Source organism: Zootoca vivipara, chromosome 10, assembly GCF_965207765.1.
Source record: "Zootoca vivipara chromosome 10, rZooViv2.hap1.1, whole genome shotgun sequence".
Classification (NCBI taxonomy): domain Eukaryota; kingdom Metazoa; phylum Chordata; class Lepidosauria; order Squamata; family Lacertidae; genus Zootoca; species Zootoca vivipara.
In genome coordinates, this window is record NC_142593.1 from 52,264,931 (window position 1) to 52,290,957 (window position 26,027).

General features: G+C 46.6%; 1 protein-coding gene across 2 annotated transcripts in view; it reads right to left on the reverse strand.

Annotated features, from left to right (window-relative positions):
- Positions 1 to 5,227: 5,227 nt before the first annotated feature.
- The window catches only part of MAPK4 (mitogen-activated protein kinase 4), an 81,056-nt gene continuing 60,256 nt past the window's right edge, over positions 5,228 to 26,027 (reverse strand). Inside the window, exons 3-6 of one of the 2 annotated variants that reach the window (XM_060280363.2) lie at positions 20,890 to 21,034; positions 8,132 to 8,293; positions 6,702 to 6,903; positions 5,228 to 5,965 (exon numbers count right to left, since the gene is read on the reverse strand). In XM_060280363.2, the coding sequence (XP_060136346.1) occupies positions 5,278 to 5,965; positions 6,702 to 6,903; positions 8,132 to 8,293; positions 20,890 to 21,034 (1,197 nt within the window). In that variant the 3' untranslated portion in view covers positions 5,228 to 5,277. Of the gene's footprint in view, positions 5,966 to 6,701; positions 6,904 to 8,131; positions 8,294 to 20,868; positions 21,035 to 26,027 lie in introns of both variants that reach the window. The other variant, XM_088652867.1, reaches the window with a different exon arrangement.

Genomic DNA, 26,027 nt, shown 5'->3' on the forward strand with positions numbered 1-26,027 from the left:
ATTGCTTATTTTTCTCAAGCTGGCCGCTGGTGTGGTGTCAGATCCAACGTACAGTGAGGAAAAAAAGCAAAATCTATGCTACAAATTTGGTTAGTAGTCATTCCCCCGGAGCAAGGCGATTCTCAGGGGGCGAAGACAGGAATCTCTAACAAGGAAGTCTCAAAACTCTCAGCAATCTAAAATTCCTAGTGTTCTTTGGAGGAAGCAGCAGTGAAGCTGGCATAAAACAGTTATGTGGGATACTGCAGATACGTCTAGAGAGAGAATCAATATTAAAGCTATAGTTTGTTATGAGCATTTCTTTCAATGGAACAGCGGGGCAACTTCTCCAAATAAATAAACACATAAATACATAAACTATCTAGTGCATTCCTTTATGGTTATGACGATTCCAATGTTCATCAGCTTTTGATCTGTCCATATGTAAAACCTGAAAGGAATATTTAAAAAAAACAACCTCCTGGCAAGATAAGATGCTCTGCTGTAGAGTACTAAACATTTGGGTATGTGCACCTGCAATGGGTCCCCTGCAAAGCTGTGGGGGCTTGGCAGGTGCTCCACAACGCCAAACCCCGGCACCAGCTCTGACAAACCGGGGGGGGGGAGGAAATCGCGAAGAAGCAAAGCAGCTGCATCAAGAAAGCAGTTGCATGATCACCCTCATCCCAAAGGGGGGGGGGAAGCTAACTGGGCCTGTTACCATTAAACTATGAAGGCACACGCAGAAAAATTATGAATTCATTGCAGCCTGTGGACTAATAAATACATAAATAATATTTGTACGAATTTGGTGGGGCAACGTAAAATTCATACTATACCTAAGGTCCGTGTAGTTATAACCTCACTGAAAACAACTGGGCCTGTTACATCAAAGATTAAATTGGGCTAGAGGACATGCCAAGTTTTTTTTTTGTTTCTGAGGTATATCAATTCTTTGGAACCCCTCTGCTCCTGGTTCTCTCATTTTGTTCATTGTAGAAAAAGACTCACCTGAAAATACCTTTAAAAATTTTTTTTTTAAACTGCCATAGAAAAACTCCCTGCTGACAGGAAAACAAGCAGGTCAGGAAGATGTCTCTAGCGTAGCTTTCTTGACATGCTAGTTTTCTAAGTACAGGGAAGTGGAGGGGTGTGCAGGGGGAGCAGTTTCCTTCATGAAAGGCTGAACTATGTCGTATTTCTTTTCTAAATAATAATAATAATTATAATAATTTATTATTTATACCCCGCCCATCTGGCTGGGCCTCCCCAGCCACTCTGGGCGGCTTCCAACAGAAATATTAAAATACACTAATTTCTTAAAGATTAAAAGCTTCCCTAAACAGGGCTGCCTTCAGATGTCCTCTAAAAGTCTGGTAGTTATTTTTCTTTTTGACATCTGGTGGGAGGGCGTTCCACAGGGCGGGTGCCACTACCAAGAAGGCCCTCTGCTTGGTTCCCTGTAACTTGGCTTCTCGCAGCGAGGGTACCGCCAGAAGGCCCTCGGCACTAGACCTAAGTGTCCGGGCAGAACAATGGGGGTGGAGACGCTGTAGTACATCTATGAATTCCAGCATTCTGAGTTTTGCCGAACTAAATGCTGAGGTCTGCTGCAACCTCTGCCTCGGAGTTAAGCTTGCAGCCAAATTCCAAGCCCATCATTGCCAGAAACGTCAGCCTTATGTTAATACAAACAATCATTAGCCAGATGGAATGATCTTCCATCTCTCCCCTCCCCCCACAACATGTAGGCAATTGTTTACTAACTTGGCTACTAAATGGCAGAATTAGCTTTTTAGGATGCAAACTCTTGGTAGAAGCGTTGGCCCCACGGTAAGTGGGAGGGTAAAACCACAGAGCAAGCAAGAGAGAAGGCGCCTTTTATTGAGATCTGTCAGCTGAAAAATGCAATGCACATTTTAAAAGATCTCTGTGGAACTCAGAAGCTTGCACACATTCTGAATGCCACTAATAAAAATAACTATCTCAGCAGAAGTAATATACCAGCTTTCCAAGTGTTAAATAATAAGCAGGATGAATTTTCCAGAATAAATTTACATAATCCAGTGAACAAAATGGTGCAAAGAAGGTAATTCTTATAATTTTTTAGAAAAGCGCATGCTAATTACACATTTTCAGTATTTCCTTTTTTTTAAATAAAAATTGATCAGGCAGATTACATAGAAGTTCATAACATTTCTTCAATATACAAATCAAACTCAACCCATTCATTAATAAGGTGCTCAGAAATGTGAATGAAAATAGAGCCTACAGCAGATCCATAGTGTGTCATTTTTATTTATTTCCAAAGCTTCTTTGAGTTTTCACTTGACTCCTTTTTCCTTCCAAGGACACTTCAGTGCAAAAACAGCTGTGGCAGAAGAGCTGAAGTTCAGTCTTGGCTAATCCCAGGAAACTTTTGTGAGTACCATTATTTTCAAGATGTAAGGCCTACAACCCTTGGCCTCAACAACTTCCATTTGTGTAATGGGTCTTCCCTCTCCCCCCCCCCCGCCTGCACCCTACACATCCCCAGATCTGCTCCAGGGGGTTAGGGCAAAACCCAGAACATATTTAGGAGAAGAGTTCAGGTGTGGGAGTCCCATTGCACAAGTGCACGGAATTCTGCTTGAGCAATTATTTAATTGAATACCCAGCCCCCCCAGATTTGTTACCATTCTTTTCAGGGTGAGGTTTTGTTTGGGGTTTGTTTGATTTTCTGCGGGAGAGCCTGTGCACAAAAGACCACCACTCAACATTTAAGCCCTCAGCTTCACTATTTATTTTGAGCACCTGGTTTAACGGTATATCGGGTCCTCCCTAAACAGAGGGTACATGTTGCGATGGGACCTGGCAATCAGGCCTGTGTTGTGGGTGGGAACATTGGAGCGGCCACAACACCCTATTGGTGGTCCCTCGATCTTGGGTGCAATTGGGCTAACGGGATGCCAGTCAGAGCGATCGAGGGACCACTACATGGCCCTGAGCTTCCTCTTTCGGGCTTCAGTGCATCGGAACATCGGCCTACCTCTCCCTATATTTAGGGCACCTTACTATGCCATCGTATGTCGCCTGTCGTTGGGACAGGGGCACAGCGGGAATTTCCCCCTCTTGGCGTATTGGCTGGTGCCATTTGGGTTTTGCCTGTCGTGTAGCAAATCGTCACAGCTTGTAAGGTTGTGGATAGGCTCTGGTTCAGGTGGATTGAGGTGGCAGGATGCCTAACCATCCCTATGTGTTGGGTATTCCTTTAAGAAGGAATCCACAGACTCATGGTTGGTCTTCCCCGTGCAGGGTTGTGCCCTGTCCCAGGTGTTTACCCAAGGCTGACTTATGGTTGGTGCCCAGAGTCAGCGCTGCCTGCAGGGCTGCAGGTAGTGAGTTGAACCAGAGCCTATATACAACCACTCACTTGATTTGTAATCAATAAAGGTTGTGGCCTAAATTCTGCCAAAAAACAAACCAAAATTTGAGTCCTGTCTGAATTTATTCCTAGGACTGGTTAAAAAGTCTCCACAAGCAAATGCAAAACTCAATTTCACAGAAGTTCCAACATTTGACGGCACCTCAGAATTCGAATTCAGCTTTCAGAATTTCTAGTCTTTTCCTTGCTTCGCTTTTGAAATATGACTTTGGCATTAATTCTTCCTGGTGGGCTTTAAGGCAATGGCATAATAAATTCACTCTGCTTGCAAGGCGCTTGGGGAGGGGATCTTGAACTGGGGTTCCCAACAGCCAGGCTCTGCTGGCATGCCTCCTAAGAAACACTAGGGCAATCCTGGTAGACTTGGTTCAGGGATGCCATAAAGGCCTGAATGGCAGCACGCCACTGTGTGCAGCGATGTCCTCCTAAGCACCTAGTCGCTTTCTCTTACTGCTGTATTCAGCCTGCACAGCTTGCTTCTGAAACATGCATACTGACAGTCTGGAAATTGATAGCCTAGGTGGGGGTTCCTCAACTTTTTGAGGTCCAGGGGCACATTTGGAAATTTAAGAAAGTGTCATGGGCACTATAAAAGACCCAGAATCCAAACTGTCAATGCTCAACCCCCTGCATGCGCACACACAAAAAGCCCAGGCAGAACACAGACACATCTCACAAAACAAATAAACACACACACAAAAAAACAAATGAGGCACGCAGGCCCTGCAAAAAGCAAACACACAGAGAGCTGGGAAGAACAGGGGACTTAAGGGAAGGGCAAGGGGAGGTTAGAGGCCTGCCAAGCATCTTGACACCTTCGCCCTGATCTGACAAAGAGTAATGCATAAGCAAATAAACGTTGTGCCCTAAAGTTCTTAAGGTTGAGATGTTCAAACTGATTTAGCTGTACGACCATCTTGTTTCCAAAGAATGACGGTAAAATTTGTCTCAGGAGAAGCCCTACCTTTCCCCTCATTAATTGTGACAAAGAGGGTATGCTAGTGCGGTGGTTGCAAGCATGAACTACAAGCCAGAGATTCATTAAAGGTTCAGTTGATGACTGAGCTGAGAGTCGGAATGGGGAATCTCTGGCTTGTAGAGCTAGAGCCCGAGGTTGAGAGAATTTGCTTCATTAACTAGGAAGCAAATTCTCTCAACCTCGGGCTCTAGCTGTAATATCAGGAGAGTACTACCAGCCTACCTGGCCAAGCTAGAACGAGAGGAACCTTGCGGAACAGAGGAACCTTGGAAGCTGCCAAGTCAATCTAGCTCAGTATTATCTAAAGGGGGACATTCCTAGTCCTACCTGGTGGTGCCGGAGATTGAACCTGGGACCTTCTGCATGCATAGCAGGTTGTCCTACCACTGAGCTACAGCCCTTCCCTTAAATGCTCTGGGCTCTCAGAAAGTGTGTCATACCAATGCAAAGCATGAGGTCACTAAAAACCGGGCTGCCTGGTTATCAAAGGAGCAGGGGCTTCAAGTCCTATGACTCTCAAAATAATGCCAATCCAGCCTCTCTCTGTAAGATCAAGAGTTTAACATCCAGAACACCTCCGCAATGGGGGACTCATGTCCAAAACACACCCCTGGAGGTACAAGGCAAGATTGTTAAGGCAGCGTAAAACCCCTAAAATTTCATTCACACCTCTGGATTCCTTTTCCTTTCAAGGCATCAGAAGGGGACCTGGTTTTGTACCTGCCCTTAACCAAAAAGGCATTTCAGTAACATTGGGCATGTGCGATCAAACCTTGGTTACTGTTCAGCATTGGGTAATTAGCACGAAGACTGGAAGAATTTGTAAGGAATCAGCCACGAATACCAGCAGCAACGTTTAATTATTATTATTATTATTACTATTATTATTATTATTTTACCACCTCTCTTTATGGTACACCTCCGTCTGTACAATCTCACTAGGGTGTTCTGCTAGGCATGCGCCGTTGATGTCTTTGAGCTTGTTGTCAGGCAGATCTTCTGGCTTTGTGCAAAGTTTTAATGCCCTGGAAATGAAGACGTCCAAGTCAAACTGGGGGTCGCTTTCGCTGCCAACCTCCTTGGGTTCTTTGTGCAGATGGTGAGGAGAAGGTGGTAAGCTCCTCTCCTGGATCTCTGGGAGAGGATTTGGGCATTCAAGTCCTGTCTGGGTACTTGTAACCCACTGCGCTATCTCTAGGAATAGGTTGGATGGTTCCTCCTCCAAGGCGATCTCCGCCGCGGGTGCAATAGATGCCCTTTTCCAGTGGGACAAGTCTAAGATGAGCTTGGGCTCTGAATAATGATGGAGCTTGTTGTCCCTCCACAACAGCTTGTCCAAATAGGAAGGCGACCCCACTTTGTAATCACACGACCGCCCGTAATCTCCCTCAAATGCTCGGTCCATCGAGGAATGCGACTGCTCCAGGAATCTCTCGGAGCTGCTCTGGGAATATTTGCGCGGGTCCACTTGAGCCTCCTCAGCAATGGATTCCGATCCCGCTCTGGGATCTCGTTGCACCTCGTCCAAATCGTGGCACTTCTCTTGTCGCCATTCCAAATCCGAGGATAAACTCACTTGGTACCTGTTTGTTCGAAGCGACAACAACGTTAGAGTCAGGTGCATATTCCCATTTAAGCAAATTTAGAAATTATCTCTTTAATTTCACTGAATAGATTTCCCAGGAATTGGGAAGGGCCCTAACTCCCTGCTTTGCTTTGCCCCTCATTGGGAGTCAGTAACCTTTCGACCATCTGAAATAACTCCAACTGGCCGGCTACTAGAGAATGCAATGCAAGCTGCAAAATGAGCCTTCTATTCGGACAATTAGGTACACTAACCAGCATTCTATTAGCTTTGGAGTGAGACTTGCTTCCCTTGTACACTATTTTGTCCAGCTTGCTTCATAGCCTGCAGCTCTCCTGAATACTGAGAAGCTATCTGGGCTCCACAAAGCCAGAGAGGACACTCAGAAGTGGTTCTATCAACCACCCTCTCCATCTTCAGCAGAACCATCAACTTTCTCCACTGGTAGATCCCCAGAGCATTCAGGAACCCCTCAGTTTCCATCGGTCTCCAAGAGCCGGTCACCCAAACGGGCCTACTATCCTTGCAAGGGCAAATTGCCACCGCTATCCCAAACTTCACCAGGTAATGATTCTGCTACCATTTCCATTTCCATCAGAATTCTCCAGCAACCCTACTCTCCCAGGAGAAGCTCAGTACGGGATTGCAACCTGAGAATCTGGGGAACTGGTCTCAAAAGGACGAAAGAAGCATCTCAGCAGCAAAACACGTGGATAACATGTAAATAAATGTACCTGTCCCAGTTGGACATCTGGCTTTGGTTCGCTTCCATCAGCAAAATGTCATCAATCTCGTCTTCAATCCGGAATGGGTGCTGAGAAATGGGCTCGTCTTCGGGGCAGTAATAAGGACTCATATAAGGGTGTTGCAAAGCCACCTCTGCGGTCAGCCGGTCCATGGGATTGAATGTCAGAATCTTCTCCAGAAAATCAATGGCTGCAAGGGGCAAGTTAATACAATCAGGTCAGCGGTTCTTAGTCCCCAAGACAGAGTCACCTGGGGCCACTTATATGCATGATAAAAACAGTCACCGTTTCCATTTCTATTGAATTATTGAATGTAATTGCCCTTGACTCTGAATTATATTTAATGGGAGTGTTGTGCAAGCTTCGGAAGGACGGTGAGTCTTGGGGATGTTCCTTATTTAAAAATAGGACAGGAGTCACAGCTGAAGAGAGCCGGGTCTAACAAGCATGAGAGAAAGAAATCCTATGCATGTCGACTCAGAAGTAAGCCCTAATGTCCCTAACCCAGGGGTTGACAATTTTTTTGAGCCAGTGGACACATTTGGAATTTTGGGGAAGCATATCCTCCGAGGCTTTTGCCACAAAAAACCAGGATGCCATCTGTCAGGGGATTCTTGCGACTACTCCAGAGTAACGACGCTCCCCATGCTTGTCTTTAAGCAGTTTTTATTGGTGCACTCTATTTACAGTGAGACAGGTGTGTAAAACATGTCTGCTCAGTCCGATGCAGAATCCGGCACTGCCCCCCCCCCACGTGATCTCCCCCAACATAGGAGTCTCGGGACAGTGAATCTCCTCCCCTTTTTTCTCCTGCGTAATTCCGGAACCGGAGGAAAGGGTCTACGCTCCAGGCTTTCCTTTTCCCTCCTTTCCCCCTCTCTCTCCTCCCTCCTGTGTAGCCGGGGCTCTTCCATGCTGCCAGAGCCCTGGCACTCTCCCTCCACTTCCTGGCTTGCCTCCTCAGAGCCTTCACTTCCATCACTGCTTGGGGAGGAGCTACTTCTGATGCAAGGGGGAGGTTCTCTGTACTGCATAGCTGCCAAGTTTTCCCTTTTCTCGCGAGGAAGCCTATTCAGCATAAGGGAAAACCCCTTTAAAAAAGGGATAACTTGGCAGCTATGGTACTGTCTCCCCCTTACACCATCTTCCAGGGCTGCAGTCCCACATGAGTCATGACCCGCATGAGGGTGCGCCCCCGAAGTACTTTTTCCCAGCACGTCACCCCAAAAAAACACATTTTGTGATGCTGTACAAGAGCTCAGCCTGAAATCACACAAGAGCACAGTGCCCAAAATGGCCGCTGTGCTCTCTCACAGGAGAACACAGGATGCCCCTTTTTTTTTTCTGGGACAGCCCCACTAGGAACCAAATGCTTTCCAGCAAAGGAGCCCACCCTTGGAGTCCGAGCAGATGTCTACCTTTGCTGTTCACTTCAGGGAGGAGCTTCCGCAACGGCTTCTTCACTTCCCAGGTGCTGTTGACGAATGTCGGCATCACTTTGAGCAGTTCCTCTTTGTCCTCTTCGTGGAAAACAGGGATGGTCTCCAAAATGAGCTGCATCTGCTCCAGCTCGTGGCTTCCTAAACGAACAAAAACAACGTTGGTCATAAGGGTGGCTTTGTGACCTCTGGGGCCTTTGGCCTTGCTCACGCGTAGAATCATAGAGTTGGTAGAGACCACAAGGGCCATCCAGTCCAACCCCCTGCCAAGCAGGAACACCATCACTTGATAGCTTTGGCATGTGCTAATGAGCCACCACAGAGCAAACGTGACGTATTCATATCACTTCAAAAACACCAGGGGCTGGGTAGGATGCAATGCTGAACAGAAATCTAGTACTACAGGAGAAGTACAGAATTTTTGGGAGCTGGCATGCCAGATCTTTATTGCCCCCTCCTCATGGGCCAACTTTGATAGGTGGACAAAGTCACCCACCTGTCAATCATCTGACTCCATGACAGTGTCTGGTGACTGAGAAGAGGGCAGTCAAACTGGGTGGGTGGACGGATCTGCTCCAATAGCTCATTTCCCGCAGGGAACCAACTGATGAGCGGAGGTTTCAGTCCAGCTGACTGCAGGTGTCTGCTTAGCCAGCACGTTTACCAGCCAGGCCAGCACATAAAATAACAACAACAACAACAACAACAACAACAACAACAACAACAACAACAACAATTTATTTATTTATACCCCAGCCACTCTGGGCAACTTCCAACAAAATATTAAAAATACAATAAAACATCAGACATTAAAAACTTCCCTAAACAGGGCTGCCTTCAGATGTCTCCTGAAAGTCAGATAGTTGTTTATTTCCTTGACATCTGATGGGAGGGCGTTCCACAGGGCAGGCACCACTACCAAAAAGGCCCTCTGCCCTGTAGCTTCACTTCTCGCAGTGAGGGAACCACCAGAAGGTTCCTTGGAACCGGACCTCAGTGTCCGGGCTAAACAATGGGGGGGGGGAGACGCTCCTTCAGGTATACTGCAAGAACCTAAGATGACCCTGCTGCATGAGGCTAATGGCCCATCTAGTCCAGCATCCTGTTCTCATGGGGGCCAACCAGATGTTGCTGGGAAACCCATGAGCAGGACCTGAGCACATGGCCACTCTCCCCTCCTATGGTCTTCAGCAACTGATATTCAGAAGCATTACTGTTTCCAGCTGTGGAGGCAAAGTCTAGCCATCATTGTTAGTAGCCATCAATAGCCATCTCCCCCATGACTTTCTTATCCTCTTTTAGAGCCATCCAAGTTGGTGGCCATTACTGTCTCCTTTCAGAGACAGTTCCACAATTTAACTATGTGTTGCGTGAATACATGCTTTAAAAACAAAACAAAAAAAACCAACCTGTTTTGAAAACTTCCAACATTCAGCTTCCTTGGAAGCAGGAGTCAGAAGGAGATTAAAAGGTAAAGGGGCCCCTGACCATCAGGTCCAGTCGTGTCCGACTCTGGGGTTGCGGCGCTCATCTCGCTCTATAGGCCGAGGGAGCCGGCGTTTGTCCGCAGACAGCTTCCGGGTCATGTGGCCAGCATGACAAAGCTGCTTCTGGTGAACCAGAGCAGCGCACGGAAACGCCGTTTACCTTCCCGCCGGAGCGGTCCCTATTTATCTACTTGCACTTTGATGTGCTTTCAAACTGCTAGGTGGGCAGGAGCTGGGACCAAGCAACGGGAGCTCACCCCGTTGCAGGGATTCGAACTGTCGACCTTCTGATCAGCAAGCCCTAGGTTCTGTGGTTTAACCCACAGCGCCACCTGGGTCCCAGAAGGAGTGTAGCTATGCTCTCAAGATTCTCTCTCAAAACTTGGAGTGTAGCTATGCTCTCAAGATTCAGGTCTATACCAGCAGAGTTCGGCTGCACGATTAAAGTGGGTTTGGTGCTCTTTCACAAGAAACTCACGCCTCCCAAAATTGTTGTTGCTCCTTTTGTTCTTTTGAGGTAAGGAAAGTGGCAGAAAATACTATAACGTGTAACATAACAATCTCTTTATGCTGTGTCTTAAAACCTAAGCACAAATCAGATGAAAGCTCAGTAAACAGCCAGGCATCATATAACCTCCCCACAAACTTAATGAAAATAAATGCGGATGAATGCTCTATAAGAACTCTCAGAGAGAAGGACTATAAGCTCATGGTTCTTTTTTGCCACTAGGTGGGAGAAGACACCAGTTTTTTTGTGCCACAATAAACAGCCACGAGATCTATGCACAGTCCACCGATTGGCTGCGCAACTTCCATAACAATTCAATGAATAACTTGTTTGTGTGCCTTGCACCTCTAAGCAGGACAGTTGCGGCTCTGCCTATTGTTGGTTTCCCTTCCATCTGCCCTACAAGTTGCAATGGGCACCAGTCACCACTGGTGGTTCAGAAAAGAGGCTTTGTTAAGGGAGATAACAAATGGGGAAGGGGGGGGAGGGTCCTTTGGGTGCTTCCACAAAGCAGCTTGTGGATTTGGTGCCTGCAATTTTTCCACATCATCCACACAACATCATCCTCATTAAAAATGCCTTTCCATTCCCACTCCTTTTATCTGGATTTAACGTTGCCCAGGCTTCTTTGTTTGTTTGTTTGTTTCTTTGTTTGACTTACTGGATTTTCTGAAGAAATGATGAATCCAGATTAGATGGGGAAATCACATAGGGTGGCATTTTGATGAAGGTGACATTGTGTGGACACTGTGAGGTCCACAATCACCTGCTGCGAAGAAGCACCACCTGTGCATGTTCTCTCTCCCGCCCCCACCAAATGTTTAGAATTGGCTATCAGTGCAACTTAATACAAGTAATAGCTGAAGGACAAAAAGTAAAGCAAGGAGGTTTACAGCAAAAACAAAATAATTTAACATAGGGTGCATTTCATTAGATCACTTTGTGCATTTATTTCTGAGGACCATTAGCCAGAGATGTCCAGGTCAGATGGAGCATAACTACCACAACAGAGAGGGTTTTTTTTTAAATTGTTGGAGTCTCATTAACGTTGCCTAAATAATTAACAAACTCCAGATCTGCGTTCATGATTATTTTAGCAGCTGAAATTGCCTACTTCCAACAGCCATGGAGGAATTAGGCTGGGGTCTCATCTCTTGAAAGTGGCTCACCGCTCTCGCATGCTAGCGAATGAGGTCGCCCTCTTTAGAAAGTGGATTATGTGAGTTAATTGAAGATGGGGGGAATGAAGCATGAAGAAGGGGTTGGGTTTGATAGTCTCTTCACGCTCTATGATTTCATGAGGACAGGCTAAAATGGACCAGCTTTATTAAAATGGACCAGCTTTATTAAGACCCTTTAACCTTTATTATTTAAGCTTTATTAAGACCCTTTAACCATGGGTTAAAGGGTCTTTAACCATAGGGACCCAGGTGGCGCTGTGGTTAAACCACAGAACCTAGGGCTTGCCAATCAGAAGGTCGGCGGTTCGAATCCCTGTGACGGGGTGAGCTCCCATTGCTTGGTCCCAGCCAGGGGCGTAGCCAGGATCAAAACTAGGGGGGGGCAAGCCATGGTCGTTCAGGGGTGGGGCCAAGGCACAGAAGGGGAGGGGCCACAAAGTGGGCGGGGCTAAAGGGCCAACGGGCCTGATGACATCGTGGCGGTGGCAGCAGCGGCCACCTTGTGCTTCTGGGGCTGGTAGCGTTGGCGGCTACCCTGCTTGGCTGGAGAGGACGGGATGGTCGGGCAGGCGAGAGGGGGTGGCAGGGCGGGCGAGGGCGAGGCAAGACACGGCCGCAGCCACGACGGCTCCGAGGCGTTGCTGCATATCAGCATAATATTTCAACCATGGTTCAAGCCCCACCTTAGGGAAAAAAACCTGCATTGCAGGGGGTTGGACTAGATGACCCTTGTGGTCCCTTCCGACTACAATTCTATGATTCTATTGATATATTACCATACATATGCATCATTCTGCTTTCTTGAATTGTCCTACTCCTAGGCATAGCATCCAACTCCTAGAGGCCTAGATGCCCCCCCCCCAAATTACTGGTAAATACCGTATTTGAAAGAGTCATCCCCCCATGTTGATGGGCTTTCTATGTGGGGCTTATCTGCCCCCCCCGTATTTTATTAAGGATGGAAGAGGGAGGGAAGGAAGGAAGAAATAGAGAGATAACTCATATTTGTGGGTGTCTCTGGATGACGCTGTGATGCTGGAACTCTGCAGCAAGAGGACAGGAGGGTCGGGCAGGCGAGAGGGGGTGGAAGGGCGGGCGAGGGCGGGGCAAGGCATGGCCGCAGCTACGACAGCTCCGAGGCGTTGCTGCATATCAGCATAATATTTCAACCATGGTTCAAGCCCCACCTTAGGAAAAAAATCCTGCATTGCAGCGGGTTGGACTAGATGACCCTTGTGGTCCCTTCCAACTACAATTCTACGATTCTATTGATATATTACCATACCATATGCATCGTTCTGCTTTCTTGAATTGTCCTACTCCTAGGCATAGCAGCCAACTCCTAGAGGCCTAGGTGCCTCTCCCCCCCCCAATTACTGGTAAATACCGTATTTGAAAGAGTCATCCCCCCATGTTGATGGGCTTTCTATGTGGGGCTTATCTGCCCCCCCCCACATTTTATTAAGGATGGAAGAGGGAGGGAAGGAAGGAAGAAATAGAGAGAGGGATAACTCATATTTGTGGGTGCCTCTGGGTGACGCTGTGATGCTGGAACTCTGCATGTACAGGAGCCTTGTAAGCAGCTTTCTCTCTGCTTGATTTACAGCAGGCACGTCCAACAGGTAGATTGTGATCTACCAGTAGATCACTGGATGTCTGTGGTAGATCACTGGTAGGTCACTGGCACCCCTAAGAAAAGCTCACCCAAAATTTTCCTCTTCCCTCAAAAAAATTGAACTATGACCTGAAGCCCTAAACAAAAATGGGCCTCCCTCCCTCCTAAAAGAAGCTCAACAAGTTTGACCTAAACCCCCCAAAACAGGGCTTCCCTTCCTTAAAAAAAAACTCAACAGCTTTGACCTGAACCCCCCAAAAGGGGGTAGATCACCCCCAGTTTTAAACTCTGAGTAGATCAGAGTCTCTTGGGAGGTGGCCACCCCTGATTTACAGTATACAGATGCAGGAGGAGGGGCAGACTGGAACACCAATGCTTTTTATAAACATCACTGTGTCTGTCAAAGCTACAGCCCCCCCTTTCTTATTCACTTCCTTTTAGCCTTGCAGAGCCACCTTAGTCAAATTGAATCCTCTGAGTCTGCACCCTCATTAAATCGCCAATAGAACTCTTAATGCTCCTGAATGCTCATTAACAAGTCCCACTTAAGAACAATAGGGTGAAATGGTCAGCTATCAAATCTTGCCTGGGGATATATGCTCCATTGTCTTAACTGCTTAACTACTGGTAGCCACTTTGCTTTATTTATTTGATGTGTTTTTGTTACTGCTGTGCCCCCCCCCCAGCAAGCGGAGACTTAGCTGCTCTTGCTAAAGCAAAGCCTTTTCCACTTCAGTTTTTGGAGGGGAAAAGTGCTGGTTATGGTCTGTAAAATACATTTTTTTTTTGCTTCTAGGGGGGGGGCAGCTGCCCCCTCCTGCCCCCCTGCCTACGCCCATGGTCCCAGCTCCTGCCAACCTAGCAGTTCGAAAGCACGTCAAAATGCAAGTAGATAAATAGGAACCGCTACAGCGGGAAGGTAAACGGCGTTTCCATGTGCTGCTCTGGTTTGCCAGAAGCGGCTTTGTCATGCTGGCCACATGACCTGGAAGCTATACGCCGGGTCCCTCGGCTAATAATGCGAGATGAGCGCGCAACCCCAGAGTCGGTCACGACTGGACCTAATGGTCAGGGGTCCCTTTACCTTTACCTTTTAACCATGACATATACACAGCAGCAATTACTGTATAGCAATTATGCATATGGAATAAGGGGCAATAGTTATCCCTGGTAAAGGTAAGTACAATGTTAGGGACCCATGTATGTGCTGATATATTGAATTTCTGAACAAATGATGTCATCTTTTGCTGGGGTCAATACCTGTTCCATCTAGCCCAGTATGGACAAGACAGATTGGCAGTAGATCTCAAGGTAGGAGGTCCCAGGTACCTGACATCTCCACAAAGGGCTGGGAGAGCCCCTTGCCATAGGTGTAGAAAATGCTGAGCTTGATCACCCAATAGGTCGGACTCCAATATATCAGGTGAGGATATATCAGGTATACGTGTAAAGTCATGTGTGAAAATTATGGTACCTATGCATGTGTTTGCAAGCCATTAGAGACACTGTCCTGACTTTCCTCCTAGAGATCTTTTACTGGAGATACTGGGGGTTAAATCTGTGGTTGTCTGCATGCAAAGTACACACTCTGCCACTGAACACCATGACAATAGCCTCTTGGGCCACATCAAGGCTAATTTGCAGGTGGAATTTCAGCTGCACGCCAGCAAATTTGGGTTGCCCAACGAAAATGGAAACTTGCTTCCAAAAACAATCAGACTTTCTGCTCTAAAGAAAGTGACTGGGAAATGCACTAGGAAGGTTAGGGTAATACAGTGGTACCTTGGTTTAAGTATACAATTGGTTCCGGAAGTCTGTACTTAACCTGAAGCGTACTTAACCTGAAGCGAACTTTCCCACTGAAAGTAATGGAAAGTGGATTAATCCGTTCCAGATGGGTCCGCAGAGTACTCAACCTGAAGCGTACTTAACCCGAAGTATAAGTGTAATTGGTTCTGGAAGTCCGTACTTAACCTGAAGCAAACTTAACCTGAAGCGAACTTTCCCATTGAATGTAATAGAAAGGGGATTAATCCATTCCAGATGGGTCCGCGGAGTACTTAAACTGAAAGTACCCAAAGCGTACTTAAACCGAGGTATGACTGTAATTGCCTGACGTGATGTTGTATAATCTTCCACAAACTTGGTGCACTGTTCATTTGAAAGGTACGCATATGCCCACACCAGCCACAGAAGGCAAGGTGCTAGAAAGGCATAGCTGCCAAGTCTCCCGTATTCCCCGGGAAACCCCCGTTTTTCCAACTGTCCCCACCCCAGCCGAAAAACGGATTTTTTTGTTTCCCCCCGGTTTATTCTGGCATGAAGGCCATTTTGGAACTGGGCGGAGCATGCTCAGAAGCGACTTTTGATGCTGCTTTGCCCAGTTCCAAAATGGCTGCAGCGCGACTTCTGGTGCGGCAGCCATTTTGGAACAGGGCAGAGCAGCATCAAAAGCCGCTTCTGAGCATGCTCCGCCCAGTTCCAAAATGGCGGCAGCGCTACTTCCGGTCCAGTCCCTTATTTCTCAGGCCGGAACTTGACAGGTATGTAGAAAGGTGGGAATGCTCATAAAAGGTAAAGGTAAAGGAGCCCTGACAGTTGACTCTAGTCGCAAACGACTCTGGGGTTGCGGCGCTCATCTCGCGTTACTGGCGGAGGGAGCCAATGTTTGTCTGCAGACAGTTTTTCCAGGTCATGTGGCCAGCAGGACTAATCCACTTCTGGCGAAATCAGAGCAGCGCATGGAAACACCATTTACCTTCCCGCTGTAGTGGTACCTATTTGTTTACTTGCACTTTGACGTGCTTTCGAACTGCTAGGTTGGCAGGTGCTGGGACCGAGCAAGGGGAGCTCACCCCGTCGCAGGGATTTGAACCGTCGACCTTCCGATCGGCAAGCCCTAGGCTCAGTGGTTTAGACCACAGTGCCACCTGCGTTCCTGGTGGGAATGCTCATAACATGTACCTAATTTCAGTGTGCCCTTTAGAAGGGAACCCTATCTACTATGTACATATATCTTCAGGCACTAGTAAGTCTGGAGAACTTTGGAAAAATCTATGGCGTGGCCACACTTGTGCATGTTCACCATTAGTTATGGTCTGAAGAAACTGCTGGGTGCAAATCAGTTCTTGCATAAGAATATGCTGCAGATTTGCACTGACATCCCGGAATCTGGTCAGGTCAGTATTTTGATACACAAGTCAATGTTATCGCCTTGCTATGTCCTGCATTCTCCAACCCCCCTCGCTCGTTCACAGGAGGGAACCGATGTTGTGATCAAAGATTCAGTTGACTCATTTTCCATCCGTACCCCTCTTCCCCTGCTTCCCACAGCTTAATTGGGTGGAGAAGTACATCCTCAGCACGACTGGAGAGCACTTGACTATTTATATTAAAACAACAGCTCTAATTGTACATGTCCTAGCTGGGGGTTGCAAGGAGGGGTGCTGAAGAATGTGTGGACACGCTGTCTCCCTCTCCGCGGGGCCCAAACAATCCAAATCCCGCTCAGAATGGATTTAGCAGTACTTTTTTCTTCTTCTTTTATTCCTTAGCTCAAAACAACTCTCTCTGCAACAGTTTTAGCCAAATTATGAAGCGGCAGACCAGTGGCAACTCTGATGTACCACTCCAGAAGCCACCAACATCACCCGAGTTTTGCATTCGCTGTTCCCAGCGGTGTGTTTGGACTGCGCCACTTAAGGCACGTCAAAAGTGGTGGCTCACAAGAACCAATGCTCTTCTATAAAATCCCTGCACATACCAAGTTAGGTGTCAGAGATGGAGTCTAGACTAGCATGGCAAGCTACTTTTCTAGGTACGAGGAATATTTGCATGGAGAACTATGTGATCATATGATCAACCTTCAGTCCAGGAGCCTGGGCAGGGCATTCTGGGTTGCCCTGGCCACTCATGGACCTCAGCTGTTTAGCTGTGATTCCTGCATTGCAGTGGGCTGGACTAGATGACCGCTTAGGCTCCCTTTCATTCTACCGTTCTAGGATTCCACTCAGCACCTGCTCATTTTAGCTTCCACCATCAGATGAAAAGTCTCCTTATTCAGGAAGCCTGTTAATGACACTGCTGGAATTTGTATTTATGGTTGTTGTTGTTTTAAAAAAATAGCTATACTTTTCAGACATATATATTTCATTGATTTTACAAGCATTTTAAAACTTGACTTCCTTCCCTCTCTTTCTGTAGTTCCTTAAATTTATTTTTAATATTTTCTGCATAACCAAATTAACTTAACTTATTTATCTTCTTTATATATATACTGGTACTCTTATGTAGCTGCAGGTTATTACAATAATCCTGCAAGTGTTTTTATCTGTTTACAATTTATCTGTAAATATTCAATAAACCATTTCCATTCTTTTATAAAAAGTTTGTTATCTCAATTTCTGCATATTCTGTAAGTTTTTGTATCCATTCTTCCTTTGCTGGGACTTCTTTCCATTTTGGGGCAAGTAAAATACACAAATAAATTTCTATACAATTTAGGTAGTTACATCCCTATAATCCCCAAGAGAAAAGATTCTAGGATTTTTTGGGTTGTTGTTTTTTAACAAACATTATTTTTATCTATCTCTATATTTCTTTTCCTCTTCTTTTATACTAAGGGTTGCATACAACATAGTTTATCCCAGATTAGAAGGTGACCCGGAAACTACAACTAATCCAGAATGCGGCAGCTAAACTGGTGACTGAGACCAGCCGCCGAGACCACATACCGTAACACCGGTTTTGAAAGATATACATTGGCTCCCAGTACATTTCCGAGCACAATTCAAAGTGTTGGTGCTGACCTTTAAAACCCTAAACGGCCTCAGCCCAGTATACCTGAAGGAGCGTCTCCACCCCCATCATTCTGCCCAGACACTGAGGTCCAGCGCCGAGGGCCTTCTGGCGGTTCCCTCGTTGCGAGAAGCCAAGTTACAGAGAACCAGGCAGAGGGCCTTCTCGGTAGTGGCACCCGCCCTGTGGAACGCCCTCCCACCAGATGTCAAAGAGAACAACAATTACCAGACCTTTAGAAGGCATCTCAAGGCAGCCCTGTTTAGGGAAGCTTTTAATGTTTGATGGATTACTGTATTTTAATACTGTATTTTGTTGGAAGCTGCCCAGAGTGGCTGGGGAAACCCAGCCAGATGGGCGGGGTATAAATATATTATTATTATTATTATTATTATTATTATTATTATTATTATTATTATTATTCCACTGAAATTAATGGAAATAAGCTAGTCATGTCCACTCATTTCAATGAGTCTACTCTGAATATTACTAACGTTGGATTCAGCAGTCAGCTATCGGTTTTGTTTTCTCTCATGAGTGGTTGTCTTTTGAAAATGAGATCAACGTGCCAAGTGAGATTACATGAAATAAGACTGAAATTAAAAGGACGTTATTTCTTCTCTCTGTGGGATGTATTCCACTGAGAGCAGTCCAAACACAACATTCCTTGTAATGCTACAGAAGGCATGCGGCGAAATGTTTGGTCCAGCCAGTCGAAACTTCCTGTTCCTCCTGGCCTGGAGCATCCTTCTTTGCATGTGATAGAAGGTGGGTGTGACTCAACCTGTCCAGGTAACAAAAGGACGAGGCATGCAGCACACCTCTCTCTTTTTCACTTCCTTCCTCGTTGGACTAGCTTCTTAGCTAGGATTGCTCTGCTAGCTTATCAGCTACGGTAGCAGAAGCACTGGGATTATTCCCCCATATGGGGTAGATCCACATGTACTTATTTGTAACTAAGTCTGCCTTCAGGGATCACACTGTGCTCTTACTGATGTATGTAAACTTCTTTTATTGGCTTTAAATAAGATTGTGGAGTCTTTATTCTTTTAAGAGGGATTCAATGGAACTCACCAGGAACGTACAATTCAATCTCAGACAAATTGAATTGTATAATAGTGAGAGGCTTGCACAAGCCTGCAGCCAGCTATCTGCTGTGCATGTAAAAGGGGAATGTAAACTCTGCTAAGTAAAGGAACTTCCTAACACAAGTTAGGAAGGATATTAATAAACAACATATCCTCTCCTGCCTCCCTGAACATTCCCACACTTCTTGTTGTTGTTTAGTCGTGTCTGACTCTTCGTGACCCCATGGACCAGTTTGGTCAAACTCATGTTCGTAGCTTCGAGAACACTGTTCAACGATCTCGTCCTCTGTCATCCCCTTCTCCTTGTGCCCTCAATCTTTCCCAACATCAGGGTCTTTTCCAGGGAGTCTTCTCTTCTCATGAGGTGGCCAAAGTATTGGAGCCTCAGCTTCACGATCTGTCCTTCCAGTGAGCACTCAGGGCTGATTTTCTTCAGAATGGATAGGTTTGATCTTCTTGCAGTCCATGGGACTCTCAAGAGTCTCCTCCAGCACCATAATTCAAAAGCATCAATTCTTCGGCGATCAGCCTTCTTTATGGTCCAGCTCTCACTTCCATACATCACTACTGGGAAAACCATAGCTTTAACTATACGGACCTTTGTCGGCAAGGGGATGTCTCTGCTATTTCACTGTCATGTCATATTTACCTAACCTGTACTCAAAAGACGCATCCCAGAACAAGTAATAAAGCCCACCTGCCACGCAAAACCTAGGCGCCCCAGGACAAAGGCAGAGCCCAGGGCATCGTCAAAGAAAGTGGGGCCATCCCTCTTAAAACAGGGAACTTGGAAGATAGGGAACTATCGTTGTAAAAGTGGGGTTTTGGGGGGGGGAGTGGCGAGGGAAAGGCAAAACCTCTCAGACCCATGCTTAGAAAGCACAGGGCCAGCAGAAAACCCCGAGGTGCAGGACAAACAGAAGTGTGGACAAGGCCTTAGTCTATGCACAGCCAACGCTACCAGGTCTTCAGAGCGGAAATATTTTGGAAGGCCAAGCGTTAGAATCCATTATTAATGAACCTTGTTATTTATTTAGAGAAAGCTGCATGCGGCCGGCTTACCCAGAGTGTCAAAATCCTGCAGTCCTGCAAAACAAATAATGGGCAAGGATAGGATAATAATAACCACCATGAAAGCAGAGATGAAAGAAAGGCTGTTGGGTCAAACCGAAAAGGAGGGATGTTTATTTGTTAAGTAGCACCGGGGGGTGCACTCGATTCCTGAACAAATATGGATGGCCCTGTTTCCAGCTGCTGGCGATGGACTCGGACAACAGCCTTCCAGCAGGTGGGGAAACTTCTTGTTCTCGCCAAGTTATTTTTTTATAAGCACTTTGGACCCCTCCAGTCATCCTTCCTATTGTGCATTCTTGATGATTTGTGCTCATGACGCTATCCAGGCAGTTATTCGCAATCCCACTTTCAGTTCTCTTTACCATTATCCCACACTGTGAGTATATTTTGCCATCACTCTCCTAATCTGGAAAAGAAATCCAGGGTGTTTTGGTTTCCTAAGTGGTTTGTTGCACAAGACTGGCGAATTCAATTGCACAATGTAAATTCACCAGTACAGGCGTACTTTGGTTGTCTTGGTACTTGGATGTTTTGGCTCCTGAATGCCACAAACCCGGAAGTAAGTGTTTGCAAACGTTTTTTGGAAGCCGAACGTCTGTTTCAGCGGTCGGCGTTGTTTCCGGGGCCAATCAGCCAATCAGAAGCTGCGCTTTGGTTTGTGAACGTTTTGGAAGTCGAACAGACTTCCAGAACAGATTCCGTTCTACAACCAAGATACGACTGTATGCAAGTGAATCATACCTGCAAAATACCTGGCAATCTGAAAGCCAACTGAAATGTTCAGGATTTTACTCTCAACCTAAATGGATGCCCACAGCTGAGCTATTGCATTTAAACAAGTTTCTTTCCACTTAGGAAAGAAAGAGAGGAAGAGAGGAAGAGAGGAAGAGAGGAAGAGAGGAAGAGAGGAAGGAAGGAAGGAAGGAAGGAAGGAAGGGAGGGAGGGAAAGGAAATTTGAGACCTACCAGCAGGAACTGAAGACCTACCAGCAAAAAGCATCTTTCCCGTCAGCATCTCTGCTAGAATGCAACCAGCTGCCCACATGTCAATTGCTTTGGTGTAGTTGTTTGGTGAAAGCAGAAGGCGAGGGGATCGATACCATTTTGTCACCAGCCCTTCTGAGAGGTAACCCTGCAAGAGTAAGAAATATTATTCTGTTACACTCACACATATGTAAATCATCATGGAAACAATGCTTTGGCCTAATGTACCTAATACAGGCACATTGCACAGCACACCAGCATCTTACATGGGGGTTTGGTTCCACGGGTAACATGGACACACAAAATTTGCATCTGGTCGGGATCATGTTCCTCTTGGAGCCACCCCGCAGCTAGCCAGGCTGCCTTCAATAAGGCGAATGATGAGAGGGAGGCCAGAACCGGTGCACTGAGCAGGCCTTGCTGGAGCAAGGCCAAGCATTCATCCACTTGGGGTTACCCAGTGCAAAGAGACCTTTTAAGCTCTCGGCCTTGCTCCACAGGCAAGGTCCCCTTGGCACGCTGGCTCTGAGACCTAAATATTTTTTTGGAGGGGCAAAGGGGCCATGGCCTCATACAGTTGGCACCTATGCAAACCATGCCCCACTTATAAGACATGCACTGATTGGAAATGAAGCAATAGGACCAGCTCAAAACTTCTGCAGGTGCAACAAGTATTGAAAGCATGTGAATGTCCCTATAGCATCATGAGCAGAAATCATCATGAAAGCACAGTATGGATGACATCTAGAGAAGCCCTTAGCCACCAGACTGTAGTTGTCAACATCTTTTGAGTACAGGTCTCTAAGAGCTGCTTCTTTACAGAGACATTTACAGCCTCCTGGGCCCAGCCAACTGCCCTTTCACTGCTAGTTGCCATACTAGGCAAAGATTGAGAGCTGGCCTTGACCAAATACCTTCTCCACAAGCCCCAATAACTGAAATGCATCCAACGAAACTGGACCAGGTGGGTGCTCAGGATACCTCCCCTGTATTAAACTGCAGAATTCAGAAGTGAGCAACTCTGAACATTCAAAGAGCACAACCTGCCATTGTTACTGTGGGTATTGATTTGAGAGCTCCAGGAGGATTCTCTCTTCCTGCTCTTCCACAAATGCTGTAGGGCATTTGCTAAGATAATCCTTCTTGCACCTTTCTTTTCCCTTGCAGAGCCATAGCAGTTATTCTAATGCATGCAATGGCTTTTCATTATTAATTGCTAAACAGCCTGCCTATCCGACGTCTTAGGGATGAATAACTTAATCCAACTCAACAGCTGGCTGGAGGCATCCTCTTTCATGCACCGATGCGTTCATGAAAGGAGCAGGTACACTCCAGCTCCCAGCTTGTACTAGATAGCAGGTCCTTAAAAGGGACACTTACACAGCTCTAAATGCAGGAAAAACTGGAACCCAAGAGAGCTGGCTGTAAGATAACGAGCCTCAGGCTGGCTCAGTCACTTGACCAGTGGGATGGCGACCCTGGGAAATCCGTACTGCTCTTTGCTGATTAGAAACTCTACCCCAAAGTGAAAGTAGCCCTTCCCAGAGCTCAGCTGCAAAACCTAATATGACACAAGAGAGGTCGGAGGAAGGATATCATAGCTTAGTTGGTAGAGCATGAGACTCTTAATGTCAGGGATGTGGGTTCAAGTCCCACTTTGGGCGAAAGATTCCTGCATTGCAGGGAATTGGAGTAGATGATCCTTGCGGTCCCGTCCAACTTTCCCACTTCTATGCCCCACCCCCATTTTTTTCTGGTGCTGCCACTGGTAGTACTAAGATCACTACCGTAGCAACAGTCTGAAAGTGGCTCCAATGCTTGCGAGCAAAAATAGGAAGGGGATGAAAAAGCACCATTTACCTGCAGCATGGAATGCAATTTGCTACAGGCGCTATTAAGCAACGCAAGCGACAAAGCGTAATACCTCTTTGCTTTCTCTCTGCGACCATGTGCTGCTGTTCTAATTTATAACTATGGATTTCCATTCAACACGTCTCTCTGCTCTTAAAAGGCCACTTTAATTTTTCTCTCCCCAAGATAGGCAAGTACCGTAATTGAGACCAATTTGCTGAGCTCCTTTGCAGCCAGCTTGTTTACAGCTTTTGTCTTATTGCTAATGCTGATGATTATGAAAACTCCATCAGAGACAGTCCTTTTCCAGACAGACTCTACAATTAATTCATTTCCACGGAGCTTCTCTCCTTTGTTGAGAATGAAACACAGGAAGGAAGGAAGGAAGGAAGGAAGGAAGGAAGGAAGGAAGGAAGGAAGGAAGGAAGGAAGCAGGACTTATTGCCTAGGTCTTGACACAGGATCTTCTGGGGTTGTCGGTAAGAAGCTATTAGTGGAGCTCTCAACCAATGAGTATTGGAGGAGGGGAATGAATACAAAGCCCTAAAGTCACCATTGCCTTCAGGGCTGCATGCTCCATCTCCAGGGCCGTCTCAAACCGGTCGGGCGCCGTGGCGCCGTGGCGCGGAGATCGCTCCAGCGCCCCCGTCCTGGTGGGTGGGCGCAGTGCGCAACGCCCTCCTGCCGACCCAGTGCCCTGTGCCACCGAGACTACCCCTAGAGCCGGGCCTGTCCATCTCTCCCAGTATGCACTCTGGGCAGACCAGTAATGTGATTTGTAGGAATGCTTCTTGTCGCACAGCTGCTAGTGACCATGTCAAGCACATAATGCAATAGTAGATCCATTTTTGTCCTGGGACATCAGCTGACCTGTTTATTGAGCATCCTGACTGCACGGAGATTAGATGAGACTGGCTATTTAATGACCATTCATTCTGATTTGTTTGTGGGGAGGTTAGATGAGGCTGCATCCAAGCAAGTGTCATCTCGTGTTTTCCTGGATATATTTTCCTGTCACTTTCATTGTTGCAAAAAACTTTCAGGAAAGTGGGTTTGTTGTGCACAATCATCCCATCAGTTGTAATTTGCTGGAAGGTGATGGAATCCCAGCTGAAAACACCGACAGTCTGGAAGCGCCCTGAATGCATAGGAGCCAACTCCTACGGTAGTGGCCAAGGTCCCTTTGCCCCTGCCCAATAAAATATTTGAGCCCCTCCCCCAAGTTGATGGGCATTGCCATTCAAATGGTGTTTGCGGCCCCATCTTGTGATCGATCATGCAGGGCGGGACTTAGCTGCCCCCACCCTGTATTTTATTTAAGTTGGCACCCCTGCCTGAGTGAGTATTAGAACCCAGTCCTCCCCAACATTAGTCTGATTCTCTGACCATTACACCACACTGCCTCTCAATATGCAAGCAGCAGGGAGACCTTCCTGAAATGTAGACGCAGAAACAGCCTGGATTTAGGGTAATTCAATGCGCAGTTGCTGCACGTGTTCTAGAATCTCTTTGCACAGATCACAAACCCACAAGGGACCGGATGGTTGGTTGCTGTGCACGAGAACCTCGTTCTGAATACAAAAGAAGCAAGCGTGCGGGTCTCTTGAGGAGGGAGCGTTGCCTGATGAACAAACAGCCACCGATCTCTCACTGCTCATAAACGGTGCTGCAGTCGCCTTCGCTGGCATGTGTGGAGAGAAGCAGTTCCCAGGCTAATGCAATGTGACAGTTACTTTATGACCCAGTCAGTACCCTTAGAAAGGGGGGGGGCAAGAATACCATTAACTTCCACATCACTCTGTCTGTATTTTTCCAGGATCTGCATTCAGCCCCACTGGGTAGACCCATCCTAGGAACTGAGGTGATGCAGTAAAGTGAAAATATTCAGCTGCGGCACGTTTATGTAACCTTCCTCTGGATAATTTGGTCTCTGATCACCCTGCCAGATCCCAGACAGTGCTTTGGCACAAGAAGTCTGATCCTTGCAGTCTGGGCTTTGCAAACGAGAATGAACCGAAGCCCTAGTTTTGTTGTCAAGTAAGGATGGGGGGTGGGGGGTGGGAATTGGATTCAGTTTGCATTTAAAGGCGAACCTGCCTAATTCATATTTTCCTAAAACAGCCATCCCTCAAAATTTGCGCTTCTCAGAATTTTGCCGCGCTTTTCCCCTAGTCATGTAATGTATACAAAATTGCATATGCTAGACAGGGGTCAGCAAACCTTTTCAGCAGGGGGCCAGTCCATTGTTCCTCAGACCTTGTGGGGGGCCAGACTATATTTTGAGGGGGGGGGGAGAGAACGAATTCCTATGCCCCACAAATAACCCAGAGATGCATTTAAAATAAAAGCACATATTCTACTCATGTAAAAACACGCTGATTCCCGGACGATCTGCGGGCCGGATTTAGAAGGCGATTGGGCCGAATCCGGCCCCTGGGCCTTAGTTTGCCTATCCATGCGCTAGGGTGAAGTGTACATTAAAGTGCATATATTAATGGAAACAATAACGCATTATATTAGGGGGGAATTGCTTTGCAAAAAAAGTATGTATTAGGGGAAACTGCACACAAACAACATGTTTGTAGTATGAGAAAGTCACACTAAAATGTTGGTGTATTTTCTTGAGGGCGTTTTTTAAAAACAACAACAAACTACAGTGGTACCTCGGTTTTCGAGCGACTTGAAAGCTGAATGTTTCAGTTTTTGAATGCCTAAAACCCGGAAGTAATTGCTTCCATTTTCGAACGCGCCTCGGAAGTCGAACAGCTTCCACTGCGTGTTTTTCAATTTTCTCTGTTGACTTTGGAGACCACCCTTTGCAACTCGGTTGTCGAACGTTTTGGAAGCCGAACGGTCTTCGGGAACTGAATACATTCGACAACCAAGGTACCACTGTAATGTGGAAATTTGGAGAACTGAACTTAAGATGGGACAAATGAGAAACTGAAATAGAGAGATTCACCCGTTGCTACAGTTGTGTTGCGGGGAAAGAGGAAGGTTGATATTGCCAGCCTTCGTGCCGCATTTGCAGACATCTTTGTAACACAGAGTTGGTTTGCCAACGGGCCTGGTGCCTGAAGCCAGCTCCCCGGAGAGCACATCCTTAGGGAATCCTGCCATCTTCCATTCTGTGGACATGATAAAGCCAGGAGTGTGAACATGCTGGGAATGTGGGCTTGGGGGAGCGTATTATTTGCATCTTCGCTGTTTGGAACATCAACAAAACAGGGGCTAAACAAACAAGCCCTGGAACAATTGTGAAATGCCGTCCTCCAAGCATGGTATTTGAA